Source organism: Amblyomma mixtum, chromosome 2 (assembly GCF_055824585.1).
Source record: "Amblyomma mixtum isolate Tamu chromosome 2, ASM5582458v1, whole genome shotgun sequence".
Lineage (NCBI taxonomy): Eukaryota > Metazoa > Arthropoda > Arachnida > Ixodida > Ixodidae > Amblyomma > Amblyomma mixtum.
In genome coordinates this window covers 210,963,317-210,981,114 of record NC_143013.1, presented here as the reverse complement: position 1 = coordinate 210,981,114, position 17,798 = coordinate 210,963,317, and the positions used below count along the sequence as shown (strand labels likewise).

General features: G+C 46.8%; 1 protein-coding gene across 1 annotated transcript; it reads left to right on the top strand.

Moving 5' to 3' along the window:
* Positions 1-304: 304 nt before the first annotated feature.
* Positions 305-17,439, top strand: LOC149362445 (uncharacterized; the record flags this gene model as incomplete). The annotated part of the gene is made up of 6 exons (XM_089568307.1): positions 305-530; positions 3,536-3,826; positions 7,065-7,165; positions 7,565-7,778; positions 10,898-11,083; positions 17,320-17,439. Coding segments are annotated over 6 exons (1,125 nt in total), but the record flags the coding sequence as incomplete, so codon positions are not given.
* Positions 17,440-17,798: the final 359 nt, after the last annotated feature.

The window sequence follows — 17,798 nt, the reverse complement described above, 5'->3', positions numbered from 1 at the left end:
AGTTTCGAACTCACTCGAAATAATAAGTTGCCCTATGAGTGCAAGATGGAAAGATGACGGTCCCCACTAGTAGTTGATACCGCGGTCAACATATAAAGGGTTGGAGTGTTTCCATTACGGTCTAATCCACTATTATGCACAGTTAATACTGAAAACTAGTACTCACCATTCAAGTTACAATTTCTATCCGCAAGAATGCACAAGTGGTTTCATACTGCAGAGCTTTTCACAAGATATTTAGTGCTTATTCACATTCAGCTAACATCTCGTAGAAAGTCACTCAACTGTGTTGCACTGACTGCCGTCTCCACGGCATATTCTGCTTGCGTGTTCTCGGCATTTCCAGGCCGATGGAAACAACGTGCTTAGAATCAGTGCCGAGTACCATGGACTGGAGAAGGCACCGTCCACCTACAGTGTTTTTATCGATAACCTGAAGCCTTGGACATCCTATACGGCGAGTCTGGAAGACTGTTCTGCCCAGTACTGCAATCATGCCGGGAACAGGACCTTCCTCACGCCACCTGAACGTAAGCATCCATTCCGAATTCAGTTGAATCTGTCAACGTGAGGCTCAAACCGACTCCATTCAATAACCATGTGATCTACCTAAAACAAGAATTGTGTCCACGCTACGTCCAGGTAGTTATACCGCGTTGAAGAGACGGCCCGTCTTCGCTTTCTTCCTTCACTCTAAATTTTACATCGTTTGTAGCGAAGTGTCACTTGAGTTGCTACGCTCGATCTGCTGGGTTATAAACATGTTATGGCGATCACAAATTGCATTGGTTAATTCATTCGATGCTCATGCTAGATTGCTGCCACTTCGCATCCTTAAACCGCTCTTCTGGTTCTGCGGCATGCTCGAATTTGCGGCGCTTCTAAATTGCGAGTACGAGTGTAAAATAAAAAGCGTGAATAAAAAGCGCTGAAGCACTGTACGAGATAATTGTCTGTATTGATGAGAGCATGAGAGAGCTTTAGTTTGAGTTTTTACCGTCTTTAGCGACCAGGAGCGCTGTAAAACTTTCCAAAGGCAATCACAACCATCAAATTTACGCACCTCCCTTGGTTACAGACTGCTGCACCGTTCAGAGGAAATGGAAATCTTTGGGTACAACAGCTTCTTCTTCGCGCTCTAATTCCGCACAGATGTTGCGTTTAGCTCCGATTTATGTTTTGTACTATGTTTAGATGGGTATTTGCCTGACTGTGTCAGAATCTTTTTCATAATCCCTACTCCTCTTACAGCCTCATTTGGAGGCTAGCAGTACTGCATAAATAAATAAATAAATAAATAAATAAATAAATAAATAAATTTAATGGCAGTTACGTGTGCACCAATGCCAGACTCAAATAAACTCTTTCGAAGTAGTACCGACACCGCATTCTCTCGGCGAGGGCCGGTTGAAACCGGACGTACAGTCGAGCGGAATTTGAAGGTGATCACGTCAGGCTTAAGCTAATCAGATTAAACTGCTCTAACACAGTTTATTTTCGCAAAACACTGCAGCAAATACATGGGCTTAGCCAGCCGAAGGATTCCTCTAACCTGCACTGTCATGTCTGTTGCGGACTAAGTCACCGTCACGCCAGGAAATATTCCTTAATTCGTTTCAGCCAGAATAAATGTGATGACCTTCAAATCGCGCTCGACTGCACGCGCGGTCTTATGGAAGCGGCCGCGGCAAATGACGCAACGCGCGAAACGGAATGTGCTCTCCACCCCGTTGTTGGCGATAGATTGCGCTGCCGGTAAAGCAGCAGCAGCAGCTACGAAAGCGTCTCTCTGGTTCTGCGCCGTTGTTGAAAATGCGGATTTAAAGTTACTTCTGACCGAGTCGAGCGAGTACCTCCCCTGAACGTAGATGACAACAGAAATCACCGCAAGTGGCACAAGGCTGCAGTTTGGTCCGCAGGATAACTCTTCAGTTTTCACTGAGCGATGCAGCGGTCTCGATTAAGAACGCTTCAACCGCGGTTCAGGCCTATTGAGTGGTACTGCTGCAGCCTGAAGCTTTTAACGTGATAGCGTGAGGGAGCTAGTGTCGCAGAAAAGCCTACGTCGTCGTCGGCGTTGCTTACAGTGAGCGAGAAATCCACGAAAAAGTGAGCCGACACTGAGGCAGTGATCGAACATCGAGCGTTAACACACCTAACACAGGTGGCCGGTTCGAATCCCTGCCGCGAGCTAGACTCTAACCGAACTATTAAGTTTATGCTGCACGAAAGGCCAAATCGTATGCCACTACCTCGAACACACTGCGACAAACGTTTGAGCCGCAGTGTTTATATGAAAATTAGCAAAGACAAGGAATTCGGGTTACATAGGTCGCCGGGTCGATGCCCTGGCGCGAGGTAGGCTCTATCTTTCGTTTATATAATAAGGGAGTAATTACTCATTGACATCCACCCGAGCGCAGCCAAACGGCTACAAAGGAAAGCTATACAGCTTTCTCAGAAACTTCGTAGTTAAAGAAAAATTCGTCCTGGTCCGGAGTTTGAGCCCGGGACCACCGCTTCACCGGAGCAGTCGGTCTACCAACTGAGCTAACCGGTACGGCAAGTTCATGGTAGAGCGACAGCGAATTCATCAATAACTCGAAGTGGGAACAGTGTTGGTCAAATGTTTAAGGGAATACCCCTATAGCTGTATAGCTTTCCTTTGTAGCCATATGGCTGCGCTCGGGTGGATGTCAATGAGTAATTACTCCCTTATTACAAATCTACTCCACCTTGGGGTATTCCCCTAAACATTTGACCAACTTCGTTTATATATGTTTATGCTGTACGGAACGCTGAATCGTGTGACCCAACCTGGAACATTCTGCGTCAAACGGTTGGTCGGCAAATTTTATACGAATGTCGGGACTAAGGGGTCCGACTTTGACGCCTGTCAGACAGGGATATATATACCGGATCGACATGGTTTTGGTTCCAGTTGTGGTGCTCGGGTATCATGCTGCCGCCTGTTATTATTTTAGTACCTTGTGCAACAATCTCTGTTACCATGCCAACCACTGGGTTACGATTTGCGCTATAACGCCTAACCCTGAGACCCGAAACGTGAGAAGTAGAGCTTAACGCTCTGAAACTCTGAGGAGGAACCTAGGGACAAGACGGGCCACCTGGGTCACGTGACCTTGTGGCGTCGTCACAGCCTGCCCACCGGACTGTGAGCAAACTGCCCACTTTGGCAGGTAGCTGATAAATGAATGACTGGTTGAAAGACGTTGCTAGGGAAGAGCAACCTGGGTCGCAGAAGCCCCAGCGGTGGCACCGCCTGCCATCGCATGGCAGTGGCCCATCACTTAAAACCGCTGCACCACTGCGTCAGGAGTGGTATGACTTCCAGGGATCTATGAATGTTTAATAGAGAATGACCAAGTCCGAACTTATGGGCATTAACCCATAAGAGCTATCGCGCCATACCCTTAATGCAGAGCTGAAGTGTGCCCTCCAATTTTTGGTTTCGCTTTTTCTAATGAGACTTGCCTCTTCCTTTCTTTCCGCCATTTTGTGCCGTCATTTGAAGAGCTTCCAAGGGCCACCGTGACCAGGATTGAACCTAGACGCCCGGGCTCATTCGAGATGGAGTGGGTGTACCCACAAGACCACCGCCCTTACCATGGATTTCGGCTGCGCTACTGTGAGGACCAGGCAGTCACGTGCTCATTGGTCTTTACCAACCAGACGAGCTTCGCGGTCGAAGGGCTGGCTCAGGACACGGTCTACAACGTTGACGTACGAGCGCAGCTCAAGATCCCGGGTCGCAGAGTTGTGCTGGGACCACCAGAAACAGCGTCGGTTGTTACGTGGAGTGATCGTAAGTGAGCGCCTAATGTTGACAAAAATCACTGACCAAATTCCTGCGTAATACTGGAAGCTGTGACTTGGCTGTTACGTCTAGAAAGGTATCGCGAACTGACGGCCGACTACCGTTCCTACATAGCACTTAGGCTGCAGCAAAAAAACAAAAAAAAAATCGGGCTTATCTCTAATGAAATTCCCAGATTGGTAAATTCCCTGATGACATTATTAGGCTCTCGTGACCTCACATGACCAATCAGAGAACACTGTCAAATTTGAAATGCCACACGAAATTCCCTGATCGGTCGAGAGAGGTCACGTCACCGTGTGATGGTCATCATAATCTGACCACCCTACAAGGTGGCAACCTGCCAACTGGATCCTGAAAAAACTGTCGGCCGTTATCAAAGTCAACGCAGTTACCACCTTCCCACACTGGCACTGTGCCTGAGCCTACGGGAGCTCGGAAGGGAAACCTGGGTCTCATAAGCCTGACAGGTTGTAGTGTTTGAAAAAGCCGCCCGCTGGGGCAACGCACTGATGTCGTACAGGAAACGGGCGTTATTGAATTTCTCCAACTAGACATGTAGCTTCCATGGCCGGAATCTGATCCCGCATCTTTTGCCTTATTCGATGCCCACTAATACAAGGCGGCGGGAAACAATGCAAAATGGAAAGAGACAATGAGTTCACATGCATGAATAATCAAACTCGTCTATTTAGAAGATATAATTTCTTATGGCGACAATGGTGGAAACATTTAATGCCGCTGTTAGAAGTCTACCAAAAACTGCTTTATTTTTGGTGAGGTGTATTGTACAGGGTTCAGCGATGGTGTAGAGGTAGAGCTTCCGCATCGCGTGTAATAGGAGCGTGGTCCGAATTCCAATGGAACGTATTTCTCAACCGGATAAAGTAGAAATCGGCGTGTCGATAGAATTACATAACCGGACCTGGCGTGCGGCCTGATCGCGGTGATCAGAAGCGACAACGTGCTCCAGAACATTTAGTTACGCTGGTGTAGTACTTAGGCACAACCACTTAAACAAATCCAGCAATTAACCCTTGCTAATTAACCCAGCGGCTGCGGAGCAGCTGACCAAGGCGGCGGTCAGATCTGTGATGCAGAGGAAGGTGCTAAAAAACTCTGGCTCTGAACTGGCCGCTGTTGGAAACCGAACTTAGCAACGTTTAACGCTAGGACCTTAACCAGTGATGATAGTCAAGTAGTGCTGTTCGAGGAACTGCCGGGTATTAAATCGGATGTCATAGGGCTTAGTGTGGTTAGGAGGATAGATGTGGAGCATACAGCGCTAAAGGACGGGTACATACTATGTTGTCGTGAATTAGCGGGCAGAGGACAACCGTGTGTGGGATTCCTCATCTTCAGACTGCAGCAGGCAACAAAGAGGCACACTAGAAGGCAGCAGTTATTGTAATTAATCTTAACAGGAGGTACAAACTGAAGATGGTATAGGCCTACGCCCCTGCATCCAGCCATTCTGACCAGACCGCAGGAAGCTTCGGTGAAGATCTGGAATCAGCAATGAGCAAAGTAAAAAAAAAATAGCCGACGGTTACACTTCTCGCCAATGCATTGTTTGAGCATACAGTCTTCCAAGGTAGGCTGGAAGCAGAGTGCAGACCAGGCAGTCCGCGCACTATGGCACAGAGCGCAGGAATAGCAGAGTGCAATTAATAGTAGAGCTCGCAGAGATTAATGACTTTGGGGTGATGAATACCTTATTCCGCAAACTAGAGAACACGAAGTTTGTTTCGTTATTTCGGATTGATGAGAACATTGAACGATATGAGCACTTGCCGGGAATCAAAATTTGTTCGTTAGAGCGGGAACTTCGCAAAATCGGGTTTCGTTAGATCGTGTTCCAACTGCATGTATTTGACGAAGGTAGCAATAATTTTGTCAAGCTGATGCGCCTGTGTGCCCTTGCATGGACAGGATTGAGCGCTTTCCACCTTAAAATTCTGTACATGATGGTGCCTAGTGATTAAAATAAACAGTGTTGGTAGCGGGACTCTTCAGAGTATAGTTTGGTTTCGTTGCGTGTTTGCTTTCATAGGCCATAAACAAGATTAGGATGGACACGATAAAAAAGGTGATACGTGCGTGATTTTCAGTTGAAATATTAGAAATCACAACAAAACACGACATTATAAAGAACTGATAAGCCGAAATACAGTGCTTTTATAGGCTTTCCCATCTAAAAATCAGCTGTTTCGGTAATAAGAACGCTGGAAAGGCTTCAGGTCACAGTCCAATGTGATTCTCGAAGGTGGACTTCAGGTAAAAGTGAGACACTGCAGCGACAGCTCTCGATGACTGCGGTAACTCCGACTTGCCAAGTGAGCTCTCGCTGCACAGTGTTGGTTCGTCGCTTTCGCGCGTTGCGCAATTTGTGCAGACCAATATTGTGGCAATAGCAGGAAAGGACTGCCGATGCATGGGAATATGAAGCGTGGCTCGTTTCGCATGCCGGACAGTCGGCGTATACGTAGGGCTGTTGTGCCAGAAACTCAGGCCAGCCACAAGCCCCGTGTTTCACTTGTGCACTTTCTTAGCAGTAAGGCCGCTATGTCTAAAAGCCCAAAAGATGAGATGACGAACCGTCGAGCGGTGCCATTTGTTCATAAATATTGCGACAAAGGGCCGCTTGATCTTCGGGCCAAGCTGTTTCGTTTACATTTGCTTTTCATGATTTTCTCACGACCCAGAGAGATCAGCTTGATAAAAGTGACCGAACAGCGCATGCGCTTCGGAATGGGGGTGTAAGGGGGAGGTGGAAGAGGGTGACTTTATTTGATACCGCCTTAGTGACGCAGAATAAAAGGTGGCAGCGATCTCGAATGCTAAACTGTCGATCTAGCATATTTCTCTTGATGTTCCCTTCCACTAGAGGCTTTTAGCGTGGCGGATTACTAATACCTTAGGAGGACACCGATTTACCGGACGCCGGCTGCGCACACGCAGTGATCCTGCCTGGCCCCATCCATGCCACTGCGTGGGCACAGTAGGCGTCAGGTAAACTGGTTCAAGTATACGCTAATACGTCCCCACTACGCTTACAGCTTCTAACGTCTCTGTAAGCTATAAACAGGGGTAAGGCCTTTAAATATCGAATGCATTCGCTATTATAGAACTTCAAATATTTTCAGTACTTTATCAGTACCGGATGATAGGTGTGCAAGTGGTTACAGTTATGTTCTTACGATTTTCATGCACTTATTCAATGCAGTTTCGGTGCTTGCGATAAAACATGAAGCCAACATCAACGACCTGTATGGCGCCAGTGTGCTGTCGTGGACGACCCCAAATTCCAGCGTTGGGTATTTCGAGGTATGATATAAATGCTGCAATCAACAGTCAACAGTCGACTCCAAATCAAGCGGTTTAAATGTTTACGTGGAGATTTTAAAGCGATGTGCACCATTCTGTCGCAGCAAACCAGGTGAAAACATACAGAACGTTAGAACTAACCGGTACTTCAAAAGCAACAGGAACCAATTAGGAACAGTTCCTCCGTTTTCCCTCTTCGTAAAAAAAGGGAGGGCTCACTAGCTTGCGGAGATATTGGAAATATATGCCATATTCCATAGTTAATGGCATATTTTCATTTGGGGAGCATAGGAGTGGCAATGCTGAGTTTTCATGAATAAAACCCATCTATATCATGGCTTTGTTTCGTGATGCGAAGTGCTTGACAGTCCCTACTCCTACTTATCGCGTTATATGCAGTACCGCTTGGATGAAACAGGACCTTGGACACCATGCAACGAGTCCCCCGACTGCAATGTGACTGTGCAACACGAGGAGCCGGACCTCTTCACAAATGGTTTCATCACAGTTAGGCACTACGGGAAAGCGGAGAAATTTAATGTTAGCTTTCGAGGGTGCAACACTCAAGGGTGCGGCAAGGAGTACAAGGTTCAAGTCATTTCGCATCTTGAAGGTATTGGCGCTTAGCAAATGCGCACCTTGTCTTGAATCTCTGTACGTTATATCGTACCAAAACATAGCGACTGCGTAATGTAAAATTATTATCGCGGATAATCGGTGGCATGTGGGCCATGAGGAAATAAGACGCGTGGAAACGAGACGACCTTTCTGACTGCGCGTTTTGGTCTGCATCCTGGGCATTGTGCTTTCTTAATTTTATATCGAGTTACTGATTGAATGTAAATGTGTTAAATTTCTTAAAACTTCCTGCTTCACACAAGAGGTAATTTTCCGGCATAGTCCCTAACTGTGGCGATGCGCTGCTATTGGATTCTACGCCAATCACGCACTGCATTTGCGCGCCCAATTCGTCGGGCGCCAGCGCCTAAACCGTCTATGGTCTTCCGTACTGGTTGGCTGTCGCAAGTTGGATGGTGTGCCACCCGGGCTATACGGACAAGTCCTCATCCTCAGAAGGCATAAGGAAACTGGTGTACCATTGATGTAAGTCCACTGGTGCTCGTGAGGCCTGTATATCGAAACGTGGTGTCCTCCTAGGAGATAATAATTTCGATGGACCATCGTTAACTTGCCCCCTTTTGGACCAAACACATTGCTCACCTCTCGTGCTTGCTCTGCATCCTAAATATAAAAGGACGTAATTTTTGCCCGATTGGCGGGATGTGGGAAAGAAGCTTGTACTAACAGACTACTAATTTGCTGAAGGAGAATGAAGAACATGAGCACAATAGAAAAAAAATTGAAGGCAGGGTATAGACCAATTTTAAGAACCTTGCGTCATGTGCAAAAGGTCAGCGCCTGTTATCTGCATGTGCATAGATTCACATAAGGCGTTTATGTTTACAGGCAAGAACATTGGTTTTTCATGTAGAAAAAGCACCTGAACGTAAAAAGAAATTATATAGCTGGCTAAATCCACTCTGTTATCACTTTGTTCCCGTCGTCTCCTCCGGCAACAGTGCCATAGTTTTCAACACACAGGACCAGTTTATAGGAGAGCCGTGAGTAGAAGTTTAGGAAAACGGAAGAACAAGACGGCACAGCGAAAAATATCTGGTTTATAAGCATGAAGTGCGGAAGGAGGTACAGAAGCGATGCCCTTACTTTATCTTTTCATAAAATGTGATTTACTTCTGGTGCAGAAACTCAGCACCAGTGGCAATTGTAATCTCAACGTTTTTTCGTCGGAGCTCGTTTGTAGTTTGAGAGGATGAGCCATGCTCCAGACTTACGGGCAGCACACGCTACTGATTTCTATCTTTAGGAGGCCAGGCTAGTCTACAAATCTTTTATTGACGACTTTGAAATCATTGACAAACCTAAGAGCAACTTCGTGAAAGCTTCGAGGTGAGGATGAAATGAGGCAGCCGGTCCATAAAGCACCGCACCTTTCCTGTTTTGTTTTCTTAATTAGCACCACGCAGAGCACGCGAACGAAAGCGAGCCACTGCAGCGCCCACGAAATAGAAGGATTTTCCCCGGCGAAAAGATGGCTAGGGACTAACATGGAATTTTATGCTCATGTCGCGCGCGGTATAAATACACCAGTGTTCGAAAGAGTTGCACATGTCGTAGCTATGCCTCATCGTTTAAAGAAAGATTAAATGTAGATATAGACTTTTGCGCAGATTACTCTTGCACAAGGGCGTCCGCAGAACTTTTTCCCGGGGGGGGGGGGGGGGAGGGGGCACCCGATGTCCGGGGATGGGGGCGGCGGTTGGTTTGTAGTTGTTTTCTACTAGGGCATAAATAATATCCGTCCCCCCTTGCCCCCCCCCCCTTCCGGACGCCCATGCTCTTGCATCAAAGCGCAGAGTGTAATTAGGGAAACTTTGACCACTCTGCTTACTAACTCACCGTCCGCCCTTTTCAAGGGTGCGTATACGAACGAGCGTGCTGTGACTCGAGACTTGTGCGTTTTACGCCCACTCGTCCCATTTCCGTTCACTGCCGCATTGGAGTTATTGCTGCTCTTTATGCGGAAAATTACACCCGATGAATCTCCGAACGATCTTTCGATATCAAATATCAATTTTTAGAGCACGCCAATGCAGCGCACGTGCGCTGCATTGCCGCTGCAGGTTTGTACACAGCACAAATACATTGTCAAGGATGGCGATGCATGATTTCAAACATTTGAAGTGGTTTGTCACGTGGTTTAGGAGCTGCAGCCGTGAAGCGCCGCTTGTGTAAAAACGAAGAGGTGAGGTGACACTGTTAGAAAGTGTATATACTGCGGGGTCAATTGGTCAGGCACACTATTTGAACGAGGAAGGTAGTGCTGGGACAGCACGCAGAAAAGGCGAGGACAGAACATGCGCTTCTCCTGTCCTTGCCCACTCTGTGCGCTGTATGACACAGAGAAGGCGACACTGCAAGGGTGGCGACGGGACGGTTTCTGAATTATGAGGCGTTCTTACTGCTTGCTTGCAAGTCACAATTGAGAAACACTTTATCTGCATACCTTCGCAAGCATTCATCCATGCCACATATCTCGAGCTAATCCACAAAGAGTGCATATAGATATAAGGTATGGTGACCACCCAGCTGGCTGTGATATTGCCACGTATCATTGCAGTATCCGTTCGTTCACGCAAGGGCGCAGGAAAGGGGTGTTATCATTTGTGTTCGTGACGCGAGAAGCGACCGGACTAATCCCGATTGATCACAGCCATGCCGAGCTGCATCTACGTGTTTCCAGATTACTCTACATGATCTCGACCTGTTATCTCGAAGTTTCCTTGCCGGCTTTAAATTGGACGATGCCGCGAGCAGCGGGTATTCGTAGTTCGACGACTGACGAGCACGCTTGTTGTTTACGCCGCCGCCGAGTGATTCAGTTCTTTTGCGCGCGCAAGTCAGCCCAAATAAAGAGCTTCGTTTGCAAGCCTTGTTGCTGTATTCCTGACCGCTGGACTGCCGTCACTACAACGTGACAATAAGAATAGGAAAACTATGCTGTTCGCGTTCCTTTTGTACTACAGCCTCACGTTGCAGCGTCGGTTATCGTAATTTACCTGAATACAGGACCAAGAAAAAAGGACATGTAAAATTTTTTCAGCGTGTAAACAAATGTAGTTTTAGGAATGCCCGACGTATTCCCCGTTTCAGATCCCTTTTGGACTCCCGTTTTCGAAGTTCGTCCACGCAATTTCACTGCGGTGCTTCGATTGAACAAAATTGGTGTCAAAGGCTTCGAGATCAAGGGGCATTGCGGCGAAGATTGGGAAGTTCATTACGAGAAAAGCATGTACCAGCAAAATGCTCTTGACAGCGACCAATATATTCAAGTTCAAGGTAAGGCGATAAATTCTTTACATGATTTAGTTTCACTCCACTGGCGGTGTTATTTCGCATTAAGAACTGTTTGTGTGCAGGAACCTGTGGACACTGTAAGTATTAGTGAGTTGCCGGCCAAACATTCACGGACGTAAAGTCGGCAGTAGCTATATTCTGATGGCTCGGCGTTGAAGCTTCCTAGTGGGTACACGCCGAAAGCAGTGTATTCGCAATTGGCAAGTGGTATCCCACTTCTGTGTACACTGTTATCTGCTGAGTGGTCTCCTTGGCTAACGGCTAAAAGACATCGGCATCGCAATCGTTCACTGGTAACGACGGATGACCTTCCCTTGCGGGGCTTCTATTCATACAGGGTACTTCAGCAAAGGTCGTAAATAATGTTTAAATATAGTATTTCAGGGATAAAAACACGGCTTTTCTGGTAAAGTAGTGACAAAGATTGCTCACATTGCTAACCTGAGGCTCGATCGCTACCAGAAACTTTTACCTAGTATGCTTGCGTGCAACAGTGCAATTGGAAACTCGTAGTTTTAACCCTCATTAGTTTATGAATAGCATTTAACAAATATCCCTCAGAAAGCAAGTATATAACAGCAGTATCTCACCGGTACTAACCTATTGGGAAGAAACGTGGACTTTAGTATTAAATTCAGCACAGCGCAGCGCGTTGTGGAAAGGAAAATTATGGGTGTAACTTAGGAGACAGGAAGAGACCAGGATGAGTAAGGACACAAATGACAGGTAACGGTATCCTAGTCGAAACCAAGAAGAAATGAGAGGGCACGTAATTGAATGACAATAGAACTGATGGTCCCTTAAGGTAACGGAATGCATTCCAAGAGAGGGCAGGCTTAGCAGGTCCCTCGAGAGGGAGGTGCCCGGGCGGATGAGCTTAGCAATACTGCAGGGATCAGGTGGCCGCAGCTCACGCAGGACAGGGTTAATTGGAGGGATACAGGAGATGCCATTGTCCGGCCGTGGGCATAGCTAGGCTTGCAGTGGCGACGAATAGCTAGATAAGTTTCTATATCTTTAATGAGCCAATGTGGAGGGCACCGTGTGACGGCGCCCTCACAGTACTTCTGACGCGCCATCTGGCGGTATCTGTAACAGGTTTTTTTTTTACTGTTTGACGCCTCTCAGCGATGGCCTTTAGCTCTTTCTACAATACAGCGGGCTGATTCAGGAGCGTATTTATTTCTGGTGCGTTCGAACTAGATGCCTCGCTGGCGATAAAGCCGTCCTGTCTGCGGTTGAAGCATCCACCTGACAAGCTTGGCAGGTGGCAAAGTGTAAAGAAGAAAATCCGCTTCCACTTTCACAGGAGAGAGAATGGCAAGTGGGAGAGGGAAGAAGAAGAAATGGTGACAGGCTACGGGTTATAGGTGGGAAGTAGAGGGAGGGTAAGGCCCTTTTCCTTCCCGTGCACTAGCTTTGGGCGGGTCACTAGCGAAAGAGCCGTTATTTGTCCTCGCGAAGCCTGTTGGTGTCGTCGTGTAGAAGGAAAACCGGTGTCGTGGTAGCTGCATCGACATGAAAAGGACGAAACCCATGCACGCGCCTGCTGCAGCCTAGTGGGAAGAAGGCAAACCTGCTTCGCGGCAGCTACAGCGAAGTCGAAAGGCAGAAACTACGTCGCGCAAGTTGCCGCTTATATTTTCTGTAAAACCGTCATAAGTAACTTATTGCAAGGGTACGCACACATTCTGCTAGCGCACCTACTTAGCATTCAGTTTAAATAAATAAATCGGGGGTTAAAGTTTTAGAGCGCAGCTGTTAGGCGATCGTTCCTCGGTTTAGCCGCGTCAGCGTCGAAGGCGTAAGTTAAGGGGGGAGAGCGTGGAGGCGCTCTCTCCCGCTGGCTCGTACCAGTGCAGGGTCCCATCCCACCGCTCTCCGTGACTGGTAGACAGGTGGCGGTACGGGTTTACAGGCGTTCGAGAAGGTTCGAACACTTTCGAGAACACAGGGGGAGGGAGACGCAGCTTAGCGCGTGCTGCGGTGCCTCCTGCCGCTCTCACAGCCGCTGCCCGCTTGTAGAAGTTTAAGAGTTGGCTTTTTAAGAGCGTGTGAGCGTGTTCATCCTGTTATGCGATTCATGGTAATGCTTCGTCGAAAGAAGTAGTGAGGCGCCATACCTTTACTGGTAGCATCGAGTGTTATCACTCATAGACAGGCTTTCGCTCAATGCGGCGGGTAAGGCTTTCGCCTTAATAATAGTCTCAGCAAATTCTTTCTGAGGATTGAGCGATGCAACCAGTGGAAATGCTTCGTCTGCCGGTGCTGCTAAGCGTGCTGCGCGAGCAGACGCTCAGCGCCGCAGAACCAGCAGCTAAGCTCTGCCGCCGAGAGGACCCTGCCGTTCGTGCCGCCGAAGCACTGAGAGCTGCGCTGAAATTTCCCATTAGGGAGTGTCGTAATTGCCCTCAGAATTTGTTCGCAACACCGCCGAATATTCTGAGCAAAAAAAACCTTACCCTTCAGTTTATTCCCTCAAGACGTAGCCACATGTTTTGTGGTTGGAAATCGCCGCCACGTTGCATAAACGTCCAAATGATCGATGTTCAGGGCAGCGTTTTGTAGACGTTTTAAACATGTACTGATGCGTTATTTTGGTTTATGGTGGTTTTAACGCCCTAAAGCGACTCAGGCTATGAGGGATGCCGTAGTGAAAGGCTCCAGAATTTAGTCCACCGGGAGTTCTTTAACGTACACTGACATCGGGCCTCTAGAATTTCGCCTCCATAGAAATTCGATCGCCGCGGCCGGGATCGAACCAGAGCCTTTCGAATCAGCAGCCGAGCGCCATAACCACTGAACCACTGCGGCGGCTCAAATACGGATGCCGTAAAAGAAATGCATCGGAATGCATCGGAATTAAACTGCCATTAGATGCTCCTCACGGAAAGTCGTCATGTGCATAGAGCAATTTATGCCATCTTGTTTAACGCGATACATCCGCTTACTTTAAGCTGTTCGCACCAGCGTAATGTGGGTGGACATACGGTAGTGCCCCTTGTGCCTCTTGTCACTTTGCGCTGATGCGAGAACTGAGCAGAGGCTAACTGAGAAAGTATTTAGGGTGAATACGTGTCCAAGGCCCCCTGAAACGCTCAGGTGGTGAGGACAGCCCTTGATCGTCCTGTCAAGTTTCACCTTAAGTGTCTCGGAGCTTGTTGTCAACCCCTTGTCGCTGCAGCCCCGAACGCGCAATGTACAGTGGTGAGCAGCCTTGTCTAGAGCGCTTGAGCAGTGCGCACTTGGTAACAAAAACCGAAATTAGAGAGCAGCCCCTCATTACAGGGCAAAGTTTTCATGCCTGCTTTGTTTACGAGGCTATCTGGCGCTACTTCCGTGCAAGCGTTGCAGCTGGACCCTAGAGGCTGCCACAAAATCTGGATTTGTTTGCAAGGAAGTGCACCGCCCGAGCGCTCTAGACAAGGCTGCTCACCACTGTACGCCCAATAAACGCTGAAAAAGATACCCAACAATTCTGGTCAGAAGCGTTTTCGAACTGAAGGGAGTTTATGAACGCATTTTTTTGTATGTATTGTGAGTGAATGAGTAAAAGTTTCTTGAAGAGAGTGGTAGCTGAGCGCATTTGGGTGTGCCCTCAGTAAAGGTCTCCGGAGGCTTCTGCCGATCTTCTGGTGATAAAAAGAGCTGCCTGGCAGGATAGTAAACGATAGAGTAAGATTTCGCTATAGCAATCAATATATCCACAGATATCCCGTCTGCAGCTTGAATTTTTTCGCTATTAACGTTTTTGTTGGTGTCAAAGGCGCTCCCCATTGGTATTTTATGGCAGTCTTAACTGCTCGATGCGACTGACGGAAACACTCCAAAAAAAAAAGGTTTTGATGCACAACGGAAGAATGGACCACTGCCTTCAATATTTGCAATAAAAATACCATACAATACCGCAATATCAAAATTTCTGACGAAGAATGTTGGTCAAGACTAAAAATATTCTCCTGAAGATAACGATCCACAGAACAGGTAAACGGACGCTGCAAGTAGTTATGCAAGGTTAAGGATAGGGTATACTTCTTTCGAAGCTATACTGCAATGTGACAGAGGGCGGCTATACTTACCCGCATCACTCAATCTTAAACGAATGAACAACCCCCCCCAAAAAAAAAGACTGCTGCTGAGAAGTGTTGGGCGGTGCGTTAGGCTGAGTTTTAATTTAAAAATGCGGGTTCTTCGTAGGCACCGCGTAACATAGAGTTGCAGCCCTCTGAACACGATAAACAAAAAACGTGCGGACACAGAGTGCAGGCAGCTACACTCGCGACTGTACATTACTAGCTGACCTTGGCCTCATGGGACGTTCTTAGTGGCACATGGGCTGAGGCGACCAGACGTTACCGGTGTCTGGTGCCTCATATAGCCTTGCAGTTGGGAAGTTAATGAAGAACCGAGGAAGGATGACGGCGGCTTAGGCGGTACTTATAACTTTCTCACTCAGATGAGATAAAAATCACCAGATACCTGCGCTCGCAGAGTCCGGCTGGTACTAGGTTGTGAGTTTAAAAACGGTTGATGGGCTTGCCTTTGGATCCTGAATTGTACGAACTTTTTATCGGGATCCGGTTTCTTCTGCCTGTCGTTATATCAATCATAACACCCTCTGAGGACACTGTTCTGGGATACAACTTTCAGAGTTGCTTCGCTCTTCTCATGTGCCACAGCAACCACTAACACGGGTACTGTGCGATTGTTATTCTCTGTCAGAATGGAACAGAATGAAAGAATTGCCGCTAGGGCTATCACTTGGCGAACGCCCGATATGACTGCAATGAATTCATACACCCAGAGATCACTGACTCTTATAGACTACGTTTTTTTTTTCCTTTGGGGGGCGGGGGGGTGGGGAATCCAAAGCTGTTAGCCAATATCAACGAATGCCCGCTTGTGCAGCTAAGAAACAGGAGAGCAGTTTTAAACCTATTTTTTCACACGTTGGTTTCGCTTCCACGTAATACCGTATTTACTCGCATAATCCTCGCACTTTTTTTCGCAGAAAATCGGTGCGAAGTTAGGGGGTGCGATAATTACGCGGGGAAAATTTTTGAACAATGCTTTGGAGTGCTGAAAGCAAATGTAAATAGGCTGTGAACCGGGGTTCTCAAGCCAGCTATTGTAAATTTAACCAAAACTTCAATTGCAAGCAGGACTTACGTTTGTAATAAAACCACAGAGACGACAAACACTAGCTGCTTTTATGTTTATAGCTGCTTTTATGTTTTATAAAAACACTAATGTTTTTATGTAGCCCAAAGATTCCGCTTTGCTTTGAAGTAATCATTTTCTTTCCTATCTGAGCTGTAGTTGTCTTAGGCTGTAGCTGGGTCATCCGCTCCTTTGTATCTGTTAGTCCTTTTATCATTAGTTTGGTAATGCTATATTTTGATAGTGCATGCACTTTTCCTTAGTTCTGTCGAGTGATGTTGGGGATGCGATGATTATGCGAGGAAAAAAAAAATTCCAATTTTCGATAGGCAATGTGGGGGGTGCGAGCATTATGCGAGTAAATACGGTAGTCGGGGCCAGCCATGGAGTGCGCGAACCGTGACATCGGAGATCTGAATTATAGTCACTACACTTCCTTGAGCTCTAGGACCATCACGAATGCCGTGTCGTCTTGGCGGCTTGCAGTGGTCACGTCAACCGACGTGCACAATTTTATTAAAACTACTGTTAAGAGCACTAAGCTAGTCTTAAAAACATTATCCATCAAATAATACTGACGATATTTATCTTACTGTGATAGAATACTCCTCTGTTGTGCAATACTTCCACTAAATATACAACTTCAGATATATTATGCCTTCTTCAACTCCCTTCTAAGAAACTGCAGTAGCTTGGTCTAGAACAATAGAAACTAATTTAAATAAGCTAATTGTACTACAGAAAACAATCACTTGATACAGTGGTAATATTGAACGCCTGGAAACTACTAAGAATAAATTTCAATGATTTAATGTCTTAAGTCTTGACAACGATAGGACTTTCGCCTATTACACTTATTCATCTTTTTGTCCTGTGAAGTTGTTAACCTTTTAGTATCTTTGTCATTTTGAGAGCGAAGAAACGCAAAAGCGAAACCAAGAAATATTGATGTCTGGGCGAATACATGATGCCACCCTCTGGTGACTCGAGATGCAGTGAACGTGATAAAGAGGGTGCATACATTGATACCTGTATTACCTGCTTGCCTTGTTTTGCAGGTCTGCCTTTGAAAGCGGAGGAGTGCGAATTCTACATGAGAACGTATGAGACGCGCAGAAATATAACGCATTACGACACGCGTCCGTACGAGTATCCAGAAGAGTGAAGCTGGTGGCACAGCGGGAAGATGTTGCTGCGTTTTGAATATGTGCATAACAAGGTTCTCGGAAAACGTTGCATCAATAAAGCGAATGAAGGGCGCCAACCGATGTGCAAAGTTCATCCTAGTTCTCCATTATCTGAAGCAGCTCTCTATCCCTCTTAAAATATTGACAAGCACCGAAATATCTAATGATTCAAAGCAGTTTCTTGAGCTGTTTTGTTCAATGGTGCACCCTCAGCCAGCAGTAAGTATAAAGCGTGCTTTTGCTAGCTTGCATAAGGGACAAAGGTGCTTACCAAAGAGCACGACGATTGAACGTATGGATATCGTGTGTTGCGGTCCTACCTGGAAAAGTATAGCGGGAAAAAAATGGTG